The sequence below is a fragment of the Scyliorhinus torazame genome, chromosome 18 (genome assembly GCF_047496885.1).
Source record: "Scyliorhinus torazame isolate Kashiwa2021f chromosome 18, sScyTor2.1, whole genome shotgun sequence".
In the NCBI taxonomy this organism is placed as follows: Eukaryota; Metazoa; Chordata; class Chondrichthyes; order Carcharhiniformes; family Scyliorhinidae; genus Scyliorhinus; species Scyliorhinus torazame.
The window spans coordinates 155,814,377-155,834,651 of record NC_092724.1 but is presented as its reverse complement, the minus strand read 5'-3'; the positions used below and the strand labels follow the sequence as shown (position 1 = coordinate 155,834,651).

General features: G+C 50.5%; 1 protein-coding gene across 3 annotated transcripts in view; it reads right to left on the bottom strand.

The window, feature by feature from the left end:
• LOC140395655 (regulator of G-protein signaling 9-like) overlaps window positions 1-20,275 on the bottom strand; it is a 105,065-nt gene that overhangs the window by 44,727 nt on the left and 40,063 nt on the right. For 2 of the 3 annotated variants that reach the window (XM_072483682.1, XM_072483683.1), the window contains exons 5-9: window positions 16,431-16,482; window positions 16,099-16,157; window positions 12,156-12,232; window positions 9,668-9,749; window positions 8,699-8,761 (exon numbers count right to left, since the gene is read on the bottom strand). In XM_072483682.1, the coding sequence (XP_072339783.1) occupies window positions 8,699-8,761; window positions 9,668-9,749; window positions 12,156-12,232; window positions 16,099-16,157; window positions 16,431-16,482 (333 nt within the window). Of the gene's footprint in view, window positions 1-8,689; window positions 8,762-9,667; window positions 9,750-12,155; window positions 12,233-16,098; window positions 16,158-16,430; window positions 16,483-20,275 lie in introns of all 3 variants that reach the window. The other variant, XM_072483681.1, reaches the window with a different exon arrangement.

Here is a 20,275-nt window from a genome sequence, read left to right as displayed (position 1 = left end):
GGGAGAGAGGCAGGGATAGGGGAGAGAGGCAGGGATAGGGGAGAGAGGCAGGGATGCGGGAGAGATACAGGGAATGGGGAGAGAGGCAGGGATAGGGGAGAGAGACAGGAATAGGGGAGAGAGACGGGGATAGGGGAGAGAGACAGGGATAGGGGAGAGAGACAGGGATGGGGAGAGAGACAGGGATAGGGGAGAGAGACAGGGATAGGGGAGAGAGACATGGATAGGGGAGAGAGACATGGATAGGGGAGAGAGACAGGGATAGGGGAGAGAGACAGGGATAGGGGAGAGAGACAGGGATGGGGAGAGAGACAGGGATAGGGGAGAGAGACAGGGATGGGGAAAGAGACAGGGATAGGGGAGAGAGACAGGGATGGGGAGTGAGGCAGGGATAGGGGAGAGATACAGGGAATGGGGAGAGAGGCAGGGATAGGGGAGAGAGACAGGGATAGGGGAGAGAGACAGGGATAGGGGAGAGAGACAGGGATAGGGGAGAGAGACAGGGATAGGGGAGAGAGACGGATAGGGGAGAGAGACAGGGATAGGGGAGAGAGACAGGGATAGGGGAGAGAGACAGGGATACGGGAAAGAGACAGGGATAGGGGAGAGAGACAGGGATAGGGGAGAGAGACAGGGATAGGGGAGAGAGACAGGGATGGGGAGAGAGACATGGCTAGGGGAGAGAGACACAGATAGGGGAGAGAGACAGGGATAGGGGAGAGAGACAGGGATAGGGGAGAGAGACATGGCTAGGGGAGAGAGATAGGGGCAAGGGTCAGGGACAGGGCTAAAGTTCAGAGCCAGGGTTAGGGAGTGGGGGAGGAAGAGGGATAGGGAGTGGGACAGGGGAGAGGGAGAAGGACAGAAATAGAGATGGTGATCAAGGATAATGATAAGAAATTGGGATAGAGAGACAATAAGGCAGGGCAGAGACAGATACGGAGAGTGAAATATGTTGCAGTCTTACAATGGATCCAGCAGATAGACAGTCACAAAACACTAATGAACAGGAAGAATCTGAATGGAAACAAAAAGAGAAAAATCAACAGATTTAATTAGTAAACTACACAATTCATGAGCTATACTGTATCAATAGCATTACACAGTACTAATATGGGATGTGGGCATTGCTGGCAAGTGCTGCTTTTGTTAACCCCCCCTAATTGCCCTCGAATGAGTGAGGCTATTGCAGAGGGCAGTTAAGAGTCAATCACATTGCTGTGGGTCTTGGGGACACACACACACCAGATTTCCTTCCCAAAAGGACATTAATAAACCGGATGAGTTTGTACAATTGATGAATGTTTCATCATCACCATAACCGAACCTCGTTTATCCATTCCACATTTATTTCTTGAGATTTGAACCAGAGAATTTACCTTGGCCTCTGGATTACTGGTGCAGAGATATTTCCAGGACCCTTTCTCCCTCATAGATACATACGTCATAAACAGGGAGAGCTCCTGAATTTCACAGCACTGGCAGGATTGAGAAGAGAACACTCCCCGCACCGGGAACACCGGTCAGAACATCGCTCAATTTCTCATTCATTTAATCCAATTCATAGATTATCATAACATTTACAGTGCAGTAGGAGGCCATTCGGCCCATCGAGTCAGCACCAGCTCTTGGAAAGAGCACCCTACCCAAGGTCAACACCTCACCCTATCCCCATAACCCAGTAACCCCACCCAACACTAAGGGCAATTTTGGACACTGAGGGCAATTTATCATGGCCAATCCACCTAACCTGCACATCTTTGGACTGTGAGAGGAAACCGGAGCACCCGGAGGAAACCCACGCACACACGGGGAGGACGTGCAGACTCCGCACAGACAGTGACCCAAGCCGGAATCGAACCTGGGACCCTGGAGCTGTGAAGCAACAGTGCTATTCACAATGATACCGTGCTGCCCAATTCAAGGATGTCCGACCAGCGCTCCCGGAAGGACCATTCCTCACCGATCGGAAAATGAACAACAGTCTGGTTATCTGGTTTCAAGGCCTCAGCTGCACAGTTTAATAAAACAGTCAGAGAAAAAGCAGAGCTTTGTCCCAGACTGGCTTCCCAGAATTGTGAGCAGCCAAAATGCAGCAAATCAGCAGCAGCTCCTTCCCAACTGGGCATTACACATCTTGCTGTGAAATGTAGCTCAGATTTGGAGACTGTATTTGATGAATTGGATGTGGAGAAGTGGTCGGCACAGGATCAGCAACGATGTCATTGCCCAAACACAATAATAGCTGTGGGTACGGCGTGTACTCATGCGGAGCGCCTTTAACACAGGATCACATCCCAAAGTGCGTTGCAGGAACGTTATCAGATTAAAAATCGATGCTCAACCAAAGGCGAAGACATTCGGGCAAGTTACCAAGATGGGAGGGGTTTAGAACATAGAACATGCAGTGCAGAAGGAGGCCATTCGGCCCATCGAGTCTGCACCGACCCACTTAAGCCCTCACTTCCACCCTATCCCCGTAACCCGATAACCCCTCCTAACCTTTTTGGACACTAAGGGCCAATCCACCTAACCTGCACGTCTTTGGACTGTGGGAGGAAACCGGAGCACCCGGAGGAAACCCACGCAGACACGGGGAGAACGTGCAGACTCCGCACAGACAGTGACCCAGCGGGGAATCGAACCTGGGACCCTGGCGCTGTGAAGCCACAGTGCTATCCACTTGTGCTACCGTGCTGCCCCTACCTTTAGGGAAGGAATACCAGAGTTTACAAGGCTGTTTAAGGCACAGCACCAATAGTGAAATGATCAAAACTGGGGATGTGCAATGTTGTGTTCTGTGATATAACTGTTGTAATGATGTACACAAAGCATACAGTTGTTTAACGAAAAAGATGATTTATTAACCAGCACGTGGAAAGATAACTAACTATAATACAGAGGATGGCTATCAAATCAATTCAATGATTTCTCCTGGAGCTACTCTAAGTGCGACTATCTTCTTGTACGATTTACGACCAACTGGTGGGTGTCTTGAGTCACGTGACAGATCTCTATCGCCACCAGCTGGTTAGAGGTTGCATTGCTAACTATATGCAGAACTGTGCGCAGGCATATTAGCACACGCAAGAGGAACACAGATATTTTGGAGGGTTGCAGGGCTGCTGGAGATCACAAAGATAGGGAGGGGCGAGGCCATGGAGGGAATTTAAACACCACCAGGGGTATTCTGAGCTGCTGGACAGAAATCACTGTCGGTCAACAAGCACAGGCGGTGTCTGGTGAATAAGAAACAATGCCGGTATTGACTGGATGTCCGGTCTCAACTCTTGCCCCAATCCTTCAAGGCAGCTGCTGAGCTCATGGTCACAGGGATGGGGTGGGGGAAGGAACATCAGTCACCATCGCCATCTCTGATTGTTAGTCAGGGACCAAATGGTGGAGGTGACTGATGACAGCTACGGAGTCTCTAATGACCAAACTGCCTACCGACAGTCGAAGGAGGTCCCATGGGTGAGGTGTGGGTGGGTTCCAGAATCCAAAGGACCCTGTATTCTGGCAAGGGGTCAGCACCCACAGGCCAACAGGGCAAAAGGACATCAGACAATGAGCAAAATCGCTTAAAAAAAAAAATTAATTCCTTAAGTTAATTCACACGATGTGGACATCGCTGGCTGGCTTAGCCTTTAATGCCCATCCCTAATTGTCCTTGAGAGGGTGAGCCACCCTCCTGAACTGCTGCAGTCCATCTGATGTAGGTACACCCAGAGTGCTGTTAGGGAGGGAGTGCCCGGAATTTGACCCAGAGAAAGTGAAGGAACGGCCGATATAGTTGCAGAGTAGGGCTGAGCAGAGACATGCGGAGGGGGGGGGGGGGGGGAGAGCGGATTTATAGCACCGCAGGAGGGAGAGACGCCCCCTGGTGGATTGGGGGTGAATACTTCCTGTAAGAAGAGAGAGTGAGCGGCCCATCAATGGCCACTCCAAATGGATATCGCCTCGAGTGCCTGGCTGCTTTATCTACTCAACTCTGACCTGTCAGGGGTTACGGTGGGGTCAGGAAGTGCCAACACAAGGAAAGCCTGACTCTGTGAGGAATTGTATTTCAAAATGAAACAGTTTTTGTTTTAATTAAGCAATGACTTAGCCGAGAGACACCAATTTTCAGAATGATTAAATCTAAACCTGGAAATCCAATTAAAATTACAATTAATGTTGAGCTTGTGTGAAGAGATTGCGGTGAGCTCTGTAGCTAGAATATAAATCACCTCAGAGATGGAGCAGATCAAAGTGAATCAGGAGGGGACTACCTGCGAGAGAAGCTAAAACATCACAGCTACCAGCTCTCTCTATTTGGCCTTTAAACTTTGTTTTCACTGAGAGGATGAAGGGGAACTTTGTTTGAATCTTGGCCAAGTTCACACCCGCTGCCTCCTGTTTCAGGCACAGTCGGTTGCCTAGCCGACGCGCTGAATGCCCAGATGCTGCCACTCGAAGCGACTGAACAATGCACTTCACCAAACCCTGGCAGCCTCTTCTGTTCCTGTTGCCCGTGGCAACCTTCGCCCCCGCTCAGCCTCGGCTTTGGCTGAGAGTCAAAATCTGAGACCCCCCCCCCCCCCCCCCGCCACCCACCACCCCCGGGCGAAATGGAGATTCCAACGTTCAGCCCTGGAGAGGCAGGGCTGGGGAACTCTGCAAGGGCCCACGACTAAACGATTGTCTGGTCCCGACTGAGAGTCAGCAGCAAGCCTACCCAGATGCAACAGCAACAACTTCAGTTCATGTAGCACCTTTAGCATAAAAGCACGCCCCTGAGGCTTTTCACAGGAGTGTAATAAAACAAAGTCTGACACTGACGCAAGGCGGTGCGGGGTTGGATTTTACCGCCAGCTGTGTTACAGGCAGGAGGGGCCTGATAGAATATGTTGGGTCGGTGACCCACCATCTTCCCACACACTTCCTACCAGCTCCCCACAATACAGGGGAGTGGGTAAGGTGCCCACAGCCTGCTCAGCCTAAGGCCTATTGAGGCCCTTAACTACCCACTGCAGAGGCAATTAAGACCCTCAATTTGCCTTCCCTGCCATAGCATGCTGGGCAGTGGGAGGCAGTCACGGGTTGGAAGGCTGATTTTTCACCAAAGTTGGTGCGCCACTCACCCCCACCCCCCCCCCCCCCCCCCCCCCCCCGCCGCCTAGCCTCCAAAACCCACTCCCCACCCCACTTTGTCCGTTTCCCTAGGGTCTAATCAGGTTGAACGGCACGCTCTTGAGGATGGGACTTCCTTCCACTGAGGTTTGTTCAGGCCACCTGCAGTGTACCATCGCTGTGGGCGGCCCTTTATAAGATTGGTCGTGTACCGAACATTTCTTCCTGAGGGTCGAACTGTACCACCCCCCCCCCCCCCCCCCCCCCCCGCCCCCTAAAATCCAGACCTTTAGGTCAGATGACTGAAAGCTTGATCAAAGAGGTGAGTTTCAAGAAGTGTCCTAAAGGAGGAAAGTGAGATAGAGACATGTAGGGAGAGAATTCCAGGGCTTGGAAACTATGCAGCGAATGGAGGAGCAATTAAAATCAGGGAGGTTCAAGAGGCCTGACTCAGATGAGTTCAGATTCCTCAAAGGGACACTCTGGATGTCAGCAAGCTAATTAATTTTCAATAGCTTTTTGCTTTTACTTTAAAAACACAATTTTCCTCTCGTCTCTACCCCCACAGCCCATTTCTTGCTCGGTCAAGGAGTCGGTGCCTTCAGCACCGGTTTCCACGATTGGATGTTTATGTCAGACTCAACTCTCATGTGACTGAATGGGTGAGGCAATGTCAAGGTAACGATACAAAATCTCGAGGCTTTAAAAGTCCACAAGTCCATCTCAACCACCTTAATATGTTACAGCTGATGATTCATCGTCAACTCGGCCAGTTCCAGATAGACCCGGGGAGGGGGGAGGGGGGGCACGTGACATCACCATCACCAAACCCATTCGCGTATTGCCCTCTGTAATCGTCTCAACGGCACCCAAATGTATATCTACCTGCCCAGTCTCCACCCCCCCCCCCCCCCCCCCACCCACACACACACAAACAGTTTCCTACTTATGTGTTGTAAGTAATTTTGCCAATTGTACAGAGTTGCTGCTGTTGAGCTGGTGCATAATACCTTAGCAGTTACTTTATTTTTTATTATTACTTTTTTTTGGCATGTTTGTGTGTGCCCTTCTCTTCTATATATATATGTATATATATTTCTTATTCTGTGTACATAACGGTAAATATACTTTATTCAAAAACCCAATAAAAAACATTTATTAAAAAAATGTGGCCTGTTCCACCTTCAGGAGATCTTTGAGCTACTTTCCGCTACTCCCATCTGGATAAGCTGTTCTAAGTGTTGGCCACACCCTGCCGTCCCTTCTCACCCCCCCACTGAATCAAAGCTGCTGGGTTTCTCCCCCAGTTTGTTCTCAGGTCCTCTGGTTCTGGCAACCTGTGCCGGGGGGGGAGGAATGAGGCACTTTGGCTCCTGTCACCAAGAACCTTTATTTCTTTTGGTGGCTGAACTGCTTAATGTTGACCCGTCAGGGAAACCTTCAGCCCCACAGCCACAGAATAGAATCCCTACAGTGCAGAAGGAGGCTATTCGGCCCTTCAAGTCTGCACCGACCCTCTGAAAGGGCATCCTACCTCGGGCCACTCCCCCGCTCTAAACCCGTTTTTGAATACTAAGGGGAATTTATCACGGCCAATCCACCTAACCTGCACATCTTTGGACTGTGGGAGGAAACCGGAGTGCCCGGAGGAAACCCACGCGCACACGGGGAGGATGTGTAAACGCCACACAGTCACCCGAGGCTAGAATTGAACTTGGGTCCTGATGCGTCCATCAATTCACACAAAACCAGGAGTAGAAGTAAACTGTGGCTTTAATCAACTAGAACAGTGCCTGCCTGCGACTGATCTGTTAGTGGGAGCCGCCTACAGGGCGACTGCTCTTTATACCTCCCCTCAAGGGGTGGAGCCAGGGGCGGAGCCCATACAGGCCCCAACATGCTACTTCATAGGTAATACCTTACAATGATCCATAGGTGGAGCCCACATGGGCAATAGCGTAATACAGATATGCACATGGTGAATTGTTACAGCAATACATTCACCACAGGTCCCTGGTGCTATGGGGCAGCAGTGCTAACCACTGTGCCGCCCTGATGTTTTACAATGTTAATGGCGCCATTTAAATACAGGTTTCTTTTCTTATAGTAAGCCACTTACTGTAAAAAGGGGGGAAATTAAATACCTCACAGTTCCTGGCTCCAACAACAGAGTAATTGCTTCATTATCTTATTGTCCTGACCAATAATTATCCCTCAGTTACACCATTAAAACAGATGCTTTGATCATTATCACATGGCTGTATGTGGGATCTTTCTGTGTATAAATTGGCTGCTATGTTCCCTACATTACAACAGTGACTGCATTTTGTTGGCTGTAAAATGCTTTGCAGCAGGCCAATGCAGTGAAAGGCTCGATATAAATGAAAGACTTTCTTAGTAAAGGTCGAGGTGTGACCGCAGCCAATCGGTGGTGGAGATGGATGAGCTCCAGAGTGAGACACTGCGATCACGTTCCTCGGTTCAATTGGTACCGTAAAATTCTCCTCCTACCAGGAAAATAACATGGAATCCACTCAGAGATGGAAAAAGAAAGATGCAACTGAACTAAATGCTAGCGAATAAAATAATGACTGCCTTTTCTAAAGGTCGTCGACCTGAAACGCTGGCCCTGTCCCTCTCTTCTCGCCCGGCCTGACCTGTACTTCCAGAACTTTCCGATTTCAGTTCAGAATTCCAACAACTGCACTATTTTGTTTTTGTATCTGGTGAGTGAGGAGTGAGGAGGCCCCCCCCCCCGCCGCCCCCACATCCACCCCCGCCCCTCCAGCGGCTCTGTCATTCAATAAGATGAGTTATTTCTATTCCTACATCTGGTGTGGGTGTCGGTCGCTGCCAAGACCTACATTTGTTGCCGATCGCTGACTGCCCCCGGGGAAGATGGTGCTGATCGTGGCTGATTCTCCATTTCAACTCCACTTTCCCGCGCTATTCCCGGTCGATGAAACCCCCTCAAATTGATTTATTGCACGTAAATCCAATCACGCACTTCCCTGATCCCAGCTGCCGCCCTCCCCATGAGCAAACGGCCTCGATTCCGTGAGCGACGATGACCTATCTCTCTCGTTCCGCCCACACGCAGGATGAAACCAGCAGTTTGAGCTCACCGCGCGCACAGGAGGATCCCAGCTTTACGCGGTGGTGCTCTCTCCGCAGCAACAGTAGGGCCGCTGTGATCGGTCTGGGCTCCCCATTGGGCTGGGTGCTGGAAAGAAAAGCCAGGGGTCCAGCTTCCGCTCACTGCCCCAGCCGCCCGACCGCTCCTCCCCCTGGCTGGGTAGAGCCGATTTGCGATTCTGCCTGCTGAAAATTTGGCCTGTCGAGGTTGATTGCCACGTGCACACTGGGAAAGTTGATCCGAAACAGTTTCCACAGATGAACAATGTGCCAAGACGTCCTCGAACTGGCTGTGTGCCTGGGTGTGGGGGAGGGCACTGCCATGTGTTGGCAGTGGCCACAGGACCCACCATCAGGAACAACTTCACACAGACAGCAGGAGGTCCCAGCCTCACAGCCCCCTGAAAACCAGGCGCCAAAAAGGCCCAGAAGCGGTTCTCACCTGCTCTACCTTGTCTGCATTCGGATCTGTTGCCCGGTCAATCCCGTAATCCAGTACATCCAGAGTTCCAGGCTGTTGGGAAAGTCCCAGAGAAGACACAATGTCAGCCAACAACATACACAACAATGACACAAAGGGTGAATCCTGAGCGTGACTAGAGCATTTCAAACCTTTTGTTTCTGGGTTTTTTTTAGAAGGAATTGAATCTGAGACAGTCAAAGATTACAGTGTGTGAGGAGGCCATTCAGCCCATCGTGGTGATACCAGTTCAGACAGACCAGCTATGGTCTCATTCTTGCTCCTGAGTCAAGTCCCACTGCAGAGACCCGAGCACAATATTCAGGCTGTCACTCCCAGTGCGGTACTGAGGGAGTGCAGCGCTGTTGGTGGGGCTGTCTTTTGGATGATGTGTCAGGATCTGGAATGTGCTGCCTGAGAGTGTGGTGGAGGCAGGGTCAATCGAGGCTTTCAAAACCAGAATTAAATCTTTGACCGAAAAGGAAAGATTTGCAGGGCTGTGGGAGAAGGCAGGGGGAATGTCAGGCACTAGGTGAATTGCTCCTTCAGAGGGCTAGCACAGACATGGGCCAAGTGGCCCCTTCCTGTGCTGTAACCTGTGGTAGCACAGCCCCTTTAAGGGGGTGGGCTCAGCAGCCCATGTGACTGGCTCAGGGCCAATCGCATGGTAGGGTGCGAACCCCGTCCAATAGTACAATAGCGTGGGGCTGGGGAGCCGGGCAGAATGAAACTCGGAGTTGGGGAATTAACGCCTGTGTACAGTTGCTTGGTGCCTGTATCAGACTTGCCTTTTGTCTTCTTCAATTAACCCTTTTTGGTTTTAAACTGGAAGCCCCAGTGTCTATCGCGAGCCGCCACATAACTATTCTACCATTCTGTGTTAAATGTAGGCCCCTATGTTCAATAAACTCAGAAATGATGCACTCAACCTAAAATCATTGATAGGTGATCAATACTCACCGCTGGTCTGTGCACTAGCCAGTAAGCTCTCTCCTGACAGTCCAGGACAAACCTATCCACCTTCTTACGCTCTTTACAAGCCCTGGCAAAGAAAACAAAAAAGGAGCAATTTGCAGAAATCCATTCTCTAACGTGACAGCAGACCAAGGCAGGCCAGCAGCACGGTTTAATCCCCATACCAGCCTCCCCGAACAGGCGCCGGAATGTGGCGACTAGGGGCTTTTCACAGCAACTTCATTGAAGCCGACTTGTGACAATAAGCCATTTTCATTTTTCATTTTGAAAGCTCTCTCCAACGTCACGATGCTGACCTGTGGGGAGAAAGCTTACGTTAATAATGAGTGAAATATCTGTCGCAATTGAAAAGAGAGAACTTGCACTTATAGAGCACCTTTGCAAACTTCGGAATGTCCAGCACTTTTTGAAGTGTAGTTGCTGTTGCTGATTTAATGCAATACAGCAGCTAATTTGGGCACAGCAAGCTCCCACAAAACAGCAATATGATAATAGCCAGAACATCTGCTTTTGTGACATTGATATTGAGGGGTAAATATTGGCCAGGACACAAGGGAGAACTCCTCGACTCTTCTTCAAATCACTGTCACCAACCTGTGCCAGAAGACCAGGCCTTGGTATAATGTCACATCTGAAAGACAGGACCAGTAACAGTGCAGCATCTCTCTGGGTACTAGACGAGAATATCCCCATGGATTGTGTGCTCAAATGTCCAGAGTGGAACTTCTACCCAGCATGTTTCTTTAACTATTCCTTTACTTTCATAGCACGTGTGATCTCAGTGTGTCTCGTGCACGACCTCAGTGGGGGGCGTGAGGATTTCCTCTTGTTATCAGCCTGCCAAAACAGCGGGGCCCTGCCTGCCTGCCCTTCCTGGGGAAGATCCTGATTGCTTTTGAAGAAGAGTTGGTGAGCTCTCCTGGCGCCTCGGACAACTTTCTGGCACCTCAATCACCATCACCGAAGCAGAACATCAGTTCATTCTCCGCAAATGCTGCCTCTATGGGATCTTGCTGTGTGAAAATTGTCTCTCCCGTCTGCTGCACGACAACAGAGGCTACACTTCAGAAATTGGCAGTGAAGCAACTTGGGACGTTGTGAAGGATGTAACGGGTACTATATAAATGCAAGCTCTTTCTTTTCCGGAAGTGTTTAAACTCCAGTGGGGCCACAACACAACCCCAAACTGGAACACACCCAACGCTTCCTGTTTTTGCACTGACTCGGCACCCCCCTCTGCTGGCCATTGCTCATATTACATGTACAGAGAACTGCCCCTTCCACACTCCAAATGGAAAATCATGCACTTGTGGCCAACAATGTCCTTTCCATTAAAACCCCAAGCCGTGCGGCTTCCCAGTGAAAGACAATGCAAGTGGAAATATCGCAGTGTGGCTGACACAGATGAGGAATAAATTACTTGCGCCGGGCTCTCATGGTTCACAAGTCTGCAGTGCTGCCTCTGTCAGGGCGGATTCACATGTCCTGGCCCAATAGCTATCCCTCAACTAATATCACAAAGGACCGATGAGAGGTTAAACCGAGACCCAGTCTCCCAATGCAGGTGGACGCGTGAGAAAGCATTAACCGCAGTGTCCCAGCCAGTATCACTAAAAATAAACCAAAGCAAAATACTGCAGGTGCCGGGAAGCTGAAGAAAACCCCCCAGAATGTGCTGGAAGGACTCTGCATTCTGATGAAAGATCATAAACTGTAAATGGTTGACCTTATCTCTGGTTCACTTTCCCCAGTTCCTTTCTGACCAGCTCAGGTGTTTCCAATATTTTTTAATTCTTACTTCACTAATATGCAGGCGAATCATGGCTGATATTTTTCTCATCCCCATTCTCCTGCTTTCTCCCCATAACTCCTGATCCCCTTATTAATCAAGAACCTATCTATCTCGGTCTTAAACACACTCAGTGAATTGGCCTCCACTGCCTTCTGCGGCAAAGAGTTCCACAGATTCACCGCCTTCTGGCTGAAGAAATTCCTCCTCATCTCTGTTTTAAAGGATCGTCCCTTTAATCTGAAATGGTGTCCTCTGGTTCTAGTTTTTCCTACAAGTGGAAACATCCTCTCCACGTCCACTCTATCCAGGCCTCGCAGTATCTCGTACGTTTCAATAAGATCCCCTCTCATCCTTCTAAACTCCAACGAGTACAGACCCAGAGTCCTCAAACGATCTGGTCATTGATCTCATTGCTGTTTGTCAAGAGTTTGCTGTGTGCTAATTGGCTTCAAAACATACTTCACTGGCTGTAAACCTTTCTGGAACTTTCGGAGGATGTGAAAGGTGCTACTGGAATGCAAGTTCTTTCTTCTTTATATATAATTACCCTATGATGAAATCTGAACCTTCCTGGGCTGGATCTCAGAGCTTTTCCCACTGATTCTCAAGCACCCAGTGCCATCTGTGCAAGAAGGGATTGAACATCGCTGATTGGTGATTGCAGCAAGGACCCGAACCTACCGATATTGTTCCTTCGCCTGCATGATGACAAAGTCCCACTTGTGATTGATCTTCTTGTTCAAGATGTTGTAATTTTCCTTTGAAGAAATGAAACAATAAACACATAAATCCTTCCCATTCTCAAAATCCTCGCAAATGTCTCTGTTCTCATTCTCCCAACTATGTCAGGATGGAGCAGTGTGTATAAGGGCAGCCAACCCACAGGGACTGTCCAGGAGTGTGCAGAAATTACACATTAATAACTTTTCCCAGGCAACTGGGAGAAAACATATTACTGAGGCCACTTCTACTGTTTACAAAAATGTGGCGGAACCTCCAGGAATATGTCCACTCATTGTTGGCGACCTTGCAGTCCCTGATTAATCAATAGCAGCTTGTGAATTAGCCACATAAACAGTCAGGCTCTCCGCTGCCCACTCACATCGCCTGTTCACAAGCACACACGGGCATGAACAATCCGCTGCGTGATTTGGAGGTGCCTGTGTTTCCTCGGGTGGAAGCGCCGAGTCCGTGTGTCGCGCCCAGCAACACCATCCACGAGGAACGGTGAGCCCCCCCTGATAGTCTACGGTCATGCGAGCCGCGATTGGCTGCCACAGATTTTGTCACACGTTAAATCATTCCTGGTGTCCTGTCTGGCACCTGTCAGTGGTGGTCGGTGGTTATGTTTTGAGTCAGTCATCCACCAGCCAGCACTAATTGGCCAAAGACTGAGGTATCAAATCCCACCACAGGCTGTCTGTAGGCTTAAAGGTCGTTCAAAATAATTCCTGATGTTACAACGCCACTGTCCATGAAACTGTTGGGATTGTTTGAAAAACCCAACTGGTTACTCAAGGGGCTATTCCCGTGACAGCAGAGAAGATTTAATACTGGGTGTTTAGGGGCTGGTTTAGCACAGTGGGCTAAATAGCTGGCTTGTAATGCAGAATAAAGCAGCAGCGCGGGTTCAATTCCTGTACCGGCCTCCCTGAACAGCCGCCAGAATGTGGCGACTAGGGGCTTTTCACAGTAACTTCATTGAAGCCTACTTGTGACAATAAGTGATTATTATTATTATTATTATTATTAATAATAATAAAATAATGAAAGGTTTGGATGGAGTAGATCAGGAGAAACTCTATTCGGTGGCAGAAGGTCAGGAACCAGAGGTCACAGGTTTACTGTGATTGAGAAAGGAAACGAGATGGTAATGTTTCCTCTCGGCCAAGTACATTTCCGTTAACACCAATATTGGGCAGGATTTTCCGCACCCCCCTCCCTCCACAGCATGTTTTGTGGCAACATTGGCTGGCAGCGAGATCGTCCGGGTCTGCTGCTGCCAAAGGGGTTTCCCGTCGCTCGCACCCTGTGCCGCCAGGGGACCTGCGGTGGGAGGTCACCATCGGCGGGAACGGCCAGGAAATCCCACCCAGTGTCTTCATCAGGGGCTGGTTTAGCACACAGGGCTAAATCGCTGGCTTTGAAAGCAGACCAAGGCAGGCCAGCAGCACGGTTCAATTCCCGTACCAGCCTCCCCGAACAGGCGCCGGAATGTGGCGACTAGGGGCTTTTCACAGTAACTTCACTTGAAGCCTACTTGTGACAATAAGCGATTTTCATTTCATCTTCAGCTTCTCGGCGACCACTCGAGTATGATTGACCACCGAAGGAACTCCGTGTTACTGGCCATGGGTTCTGTGGGTCCCTGCGTGGCTGATGAACCGGATCCGAGAACTGTAGGTGACTCCCAGAGGTGGGATTGGTCCTGGAATTCTATCTCGCTAGTATTCCTTTCCGGTCCTCCCGCCCATTGTATTTACCAAAAGGGCGGTGAAAGTAGATTCAATAGTAACTTTTAAATGGGAATTTGATCAATTTGGGAAGGGCTGAGGGAAAGCAGCAGGGGAGGAGGACAAATTGGAAAGCTCTCTCAAAGAGCAGCACGATGGGCTGAATGGCTGTTATCATTCTGTAGGTTCAAGAGGCAGGTTATGCAAAGGGCTTGGGCTAAACTATGGTACAGGTGCAAAGGCCAGATCCTGGTCAAATAAATATCCTGCGTCAACGCGTGTTTGATATCTGCTGAAGAAAAAATACTCAGTAATAGTGTGTTACAAAGAGGACTCTGTTGCGGTGAACTCACTGAGACTCGATGATCAAGTTTCTCAGCAGATGGTGAAATGTGTCCCAGCTGGAAAAACGCCCTTGTGAGGCCCAAAGCTGAAATTGTGGGACTGCGCAGAGATAATCTCCGATCCAACCTCATTTTTAACTTGCTGCTAAATGTCAATGCCTTAATAACTACATTGTGGAGGTTTAATGGCAATTATGGGTGAGATTTAACGAAATGGGAACAAAGGCCTACACAGCGAACGGGTTTAGTCGCGTGGTCCTAGCGCTCGCAGCACTGGGAAATACGCTATAAAACGGCGTGATCACGCGCGCACAAAAAATGCCAGATTGGCACCTTGGCAATGCCAACCTGGCAGTGCCCCTGCCAGTGCCACCCAGGTACCTTGGCAGTGCCAGGTTGTCACCCAGGTGGCACTGGCAAGGTGCCAGGCTGGCAATGCCAGGGTGCCCGGGTGGCATAAGCAGTGCCAGGGCACCACCCTGCCCACAGGGCATGCAGCTGGGGGTCTCCAATCCCCTTGGAAATGCCCACGAGTGCCATTCCGGCTGGTCCCCGTTGGTGGGGACCAGTTTTTCTTCTTCAAAAAAATATACTTTATTCACAAAATCTATACTAAACATTACAGAATATTTCGAATTGTCTTGACTGTACATTTCCATCAGAGTTACACATTCCCTTGACTTTCTTCCATTCAATTTTGATAACATTACACACATATCGCTCTTTACGTTACAATTCCTTCTTAAACATTTACATTGTCATGTTTCTTTTATACATTGGAGTGTTAATGGCCCAGACCGAGGGGGGTTTACACTGTTACCCGCCCCTCGGTGTACATTTGCTGGAAAGACCTTACACAGTGGTCTTTCCCCATTGCGCCTTGGCGGCAGCTGCCCCAAGCTTGAGTGCGTCCCTCAGCACGTAGTCCTGGACCTTGGAATGTGCCAGTCTGCAACACTCGGTCGAGGACAGCTCTTTGCACTGGAAGATCAGCAAGTTCCGGGCAGACCAAAGAGCATCTTTCACCGAGTTGGGTTCATGTTTGTCTCGGTGTGTGCCCCTGGAAACAGTCCGTAGAGCACTGAGTCCTGTGTCACAGAGCTGCTCGGGATGAACCTTGACAAGTACCACTGCATCTCTCTCCGGACCTTCTTTGCAAAGGCACATTCCACAAGGAGGTGGGTGACCGTCTCATTTCCCCAACAGCCACTCCGAGGGCAGCGTGCAACGGCGCTGAGCCTTCGGGTGTACATGAAGAATCTGACAGGGAGGGCCCTTCTCACCACCAGCCAAGCTAGGTCTTGGTGCTTGTTTTTAAGTTCTGGTGATGAGACGTTCTGCCAGATGACTCTGACAGTCTGCTCAGGGAACCGTCCAACGTCCTCCACGGTCTCCTTTTCCCTGAGGGCCTCAAGGACATTACCAAATGGCGCTCACCCAAGGTAGCCGAGGTGAAGGGATTGAATCCCAAAGCCTCAGGTACCTCGGGAATCTGCACATTAGAGAGAGGCTAGCTGCCTCGCTCTAATATGCAGATCTGCCAAAAACCGATCCTGCCCATCGTGTGCAAGATTCCCCTTGCAACGTCTCGGCAGACTGCACTGAATCTGGCGAGGCGTGGCGATCTGGGTGGGTCCCGGGAACGGGGTCTCCCGCCTTTCACTGTCCATGTTGCTCTGCGGCGAGCTGCTTTGCTGATCGAGCCCTTAGTTTAACTTCTATTCAAAAGAAAATAACCACGGATTGCTGAAGAGAAAACATAAACTTGTTTACAGCACACACAGAGCATTAAACTCTCGGGTTAAGGTCGTATTTGACAAGTCTCACCTTCTCATATTCTTCCAATATACCTTTCTTGCGGATATTTTTCTTTGCCAAATAAATTGCTGTTGAACAAAGATATAAAGAATCAATTAACCGTTTCGTAGCAGAGATGTAAAGAATGTTGGTGAGTGTTTCTACTTGACAAGTGACGACAATTCATCAGCACTTCAATGGCTGTAAAGACATCCTCAGGCGGTGAAAGCGCTGGACAAATGCAGGTTCTTACTCCCCCCCCCGTGTTTTAATTTAAGCATTGATCGATTTGTCTACTGTTAATGGTCTGAGAGTGGGTGGGTGGAGATGATCACATTGAACCCCGTGATGAATATTCTTACCATAATCTGTGTCCTCTGCTGGCCACTCCTGGGTGGGCCAGAAGTAAGGAGTCTGCGTGAGATGTAAAAATACAAGAGTCAAAGTGCGTATGGACAGTAGGCTTGGGACATATAGAAATGGGCTGAATTTGAAATAGAAACGCGTTTCGAGCTCAAAGTATATTGGCTCTCGGTTAAGCAACCATGATTTAAAAATACTCATCATAGAATCCCTACAGTGCAGAAGGAGGCCATTCGGCCCATCGTGTTTGCACTGACCTTCTGAAAGAACACCCGACCAAGGCCCCATGCCCATAACCCCACTGATGGCAATTTAGCATGGCCAATCCACCTAACCTGCACATTGTTGGACTGTGGGAGGAAACCGGAGCACCCGGAGGAAACCCACGCAGACACGGGGAGAACGTGCAGACTCCGCACAGGCAGACTCGAACCTGGGTCCCTGCCGCTGTGAGGCAGCAGTGCTAACCACAGAGCCACCGTGCCGCCCCCGATGTCCACCTCTCTGCAATGGCAATGGCGCTGAGACCCTGTGACCTGTCACTCCTTCCCTGACCTTCTCTCTGCCTCACCACCTCTCTCGCCTCCTTTGCGATGCTCCCTAAAACTCACAGTTTTGACAAAGCTTTTGGTCACCTGACTTAACGGGCAAAATTCTCCCAAAAAATGACTCAGGGCGGGATTCTCCAGCCGCACCCTCCCGACGACCGGAAATTCCTGTCCGAGGTCAATGGACCTTTACATGGTTCATGTCCTGTCCGTGGCCACCTTGCGGCAGAACGGGGTGGAAGCATCTGGCCCGAAGTGTATTTTGGGCTGAGATTGCGGGGTGATTCCCGCCCGGGCGTCTGGGTGCGATCCACACCTGCATTCGCTCACATTTGGCACATTCTTTTGGAGCTTGGGGAGATTCTCACACTGTGGGCGGGGGTTTCTGTGCGGCCTGCTGCCTGTTTTGCAGCTGCGGAGGCGGGTGGTCAGTGGGATCTTGTGATCCCGCCATTGCCAACGGGGTTTCCTGTTGAATGTGCCCCTCATCACCGGGAAACCCGAGGTGGGGGTGCACCATCAGTGGGATCGGAGGATCCCACCAGCGTCAACAGCCGGTAAATTCCGGCCTCTGAACCTTTCCCGCAATGCGGAACTAGAGGCCCCGGCAAGACCGGCTCCTCAGAGATTGGGGGGCCCTTCATAGTCACCCTTCACACCTCCTCCCACTTTATGCAGGATATTTGCTGACCTGCTAGCTTGTTTATGGATAGATATTTCAATGCTGTATGATTCCATCCACCGGTAAGACAGTTTTACCGTGTGCCCTTGCAGCATTTGTGGACTAGCCCTAGATCCTACCCAATAGGCAGCTACACAGGCCCAAGTGGTGCCTACGTTGGCCGAGAGCCACATCTTTTTTTAAATAAATGTTTTATTAAAGCTTTTCCAACCAACATTTTTACATAACAAAGATAGAAGTACAAATAATAATAAAAATAAAACTAACAAGAATTATTAAACAGAACAAGGTGGGCGTTGTCGTCATATAAAACTTACATTATATCAACGGTCCCCTCCCCCCCCGTCCCCGTCCCCGTCCCCCCCGCCTCCAGGATGATGCTGCTGCTGACAATTACTGCTCCCCTAGAAAGTCAAGGGAAGGTTGCCACCGCCGGGAGAACCCCACCAAGGATTCTCGCAAGACGAACTTTATTCGCTCCAGGCTGAGGAACCCCGCCATATCTCTTACCCAGGTCTCCACACTCGGGGGTTCCGAGTCCCTCCACATTAACAAGATCCGTCTCCGGGCTACCAGGGAGGCAAAGGCCAGTACCTCGGCCTCTTTCGCTTCCTGCACTCCCGTTCCTCCGCCACCCCAAATATCGCTACCGCTGGGCTCGCCTTCACCCGAGTGTTCAAAATCCTGGACATCACCCTCGCAAACCCCTGCCAGAGTTCTTTAAGCGCCGGATTAAGCGCCAAAACATATGGGCATGGTTCGCCGAGGGCACCTGTCCTCCACCCCAAAATACGTACTCATTCTTGCCGCTGTTATATGCGCCCGATGCACCACCTTAAACTGAATTAAGCTGAGCCTGGCACATGATGAGGAGGAGTTCACCCTGCTCAGGGCGTCGGCCCACAGGCCCTCATCCAGCTCCTCCTCCCACTTGCCCTTCAACTCCTCCACTGAGGCTTCCTCCACCTCCTGCAGCTCCTGATATATGTCCGACACCTTCCCCTCCCCTACCCAGATGCCAGACACCACCCTGTCCTGGATCCTACGTGGGGGCGGCAGCGGAAATGTCCCCACCTGTTTTCTAAGAAAGTCCCGAACCTGGGGGTACCTGAACGCATTCCCCGGGGGCAGGCCGAACTTCTCCTCCAGCGCCTACATGCTAGGGAAAGTCCCGTCTATAAACAGGTCCCCCGTCCTCTTAACACCTGCCCTATACCAGCCTTGGAAACCCCATCCATCCTACCTGGAGCAAATCTATGGTTATTCCGTATCGGGGTCCACACAGAGGCCCCCTCCTCCTGCCTGGGTCTCCTCCACGGCCCCCAAATCCTCAGTGCCGCCATCACCACCGGACTTGTGGTGTATCGTGCCGGTGAGAACGGCAGCGGAGCCGTGACTAGTGCCCCCAGGCTGGTGCCTTTGCATGACGCTGCCTCCAGCCGCCCCCTCCTCCACCATCCACTTCCTAATCATGGCCACATTGGCCGCCCAATAATAGCTGCAGAAGTTCGGCACAGCCAGTCCTCCCCCCCTCCGGCTACGCTCCAAGAATGCCCTTTTAACTCGCGGGGTTTTATTCGCCCACACAAATCCCGTAACAATCCCATTCACCCGCTTAAAAAAGGACTTGGGGATGAAAATGGGGAGGCACTGAAAGACGAAGAGGAACCTGGGGAGAACCGTCATCTTCACAGTCTGCACCCGTCCCGCCAGGGAAAGCGGGAGCATATCCCCACCTTTTAAACTCTCCCTCCATCTGCTCCACGAGCCGGGTTAAGTTGAGCCTGTACAGGGCATCCCAGTTCCTGGCCACTTGTATCCCAAGTACCGAAAGCTCCTCTCCACTATCTTGTGCGTGAGCTACCTCAGTCTCTCCTCCTGGCCCCTAGCGTTGACCACAAACAAGTCACTCTTCCCCACGTTCAATTTATACCCCGGGAAGCTCCCAAAGTCCCTCAGGATCCGCATGACCTCCCCCATCCCCTCTAGCGGGTCCGAAATGTACAACAACAGGTCATCCGGGTAGAGGGAGACCCGGTGTTCCTCCCCCTCGCACCAGCCCCCTCCAATCCCTTGAAGTTCTGAGCGCCAACGGCTCAATTGCCAGGGCAAACAGCAACGGGGACAGGGGACACCCCTGCCTCGTCCCCCGGTGCAGCCTGAAATACTCCAACCGTAGCCGGTTCATGGACACACTCGCTACAGGGGTGAGAGCCACATCTTGAGCTACATGTGAGCCCCATATTGGAAGAATCCAATGCTTGCCCAGCTTGGAAGCAACAGTTCTAAGAAGATCTCTCCATTGAACTGTAACTTGCAATCTTACAATTGCAAAGGATCAAGGCCATTCAGCCCCTGTATCTGTGCCAGCTCTCTGAAAGTGCTATCCAATTCGTCTGAATCCCTCACATTATCCCCATAGCCTTCAAGTACTCCTTTTCCTGCATTTATCCAATTCCCCTTTTGAAACTTACCTTTGGATCTGCGCCCACCGTCCAATGAGGCAGCGCTTCCCAGATGATAACAACTCGCTGCATTTTTTAAAAAAGTCTCCATTTGTCAATTTTGTTAAATCTGTGATTTCCAGCCACTGACCCTCCTTCCCAGCGAAACA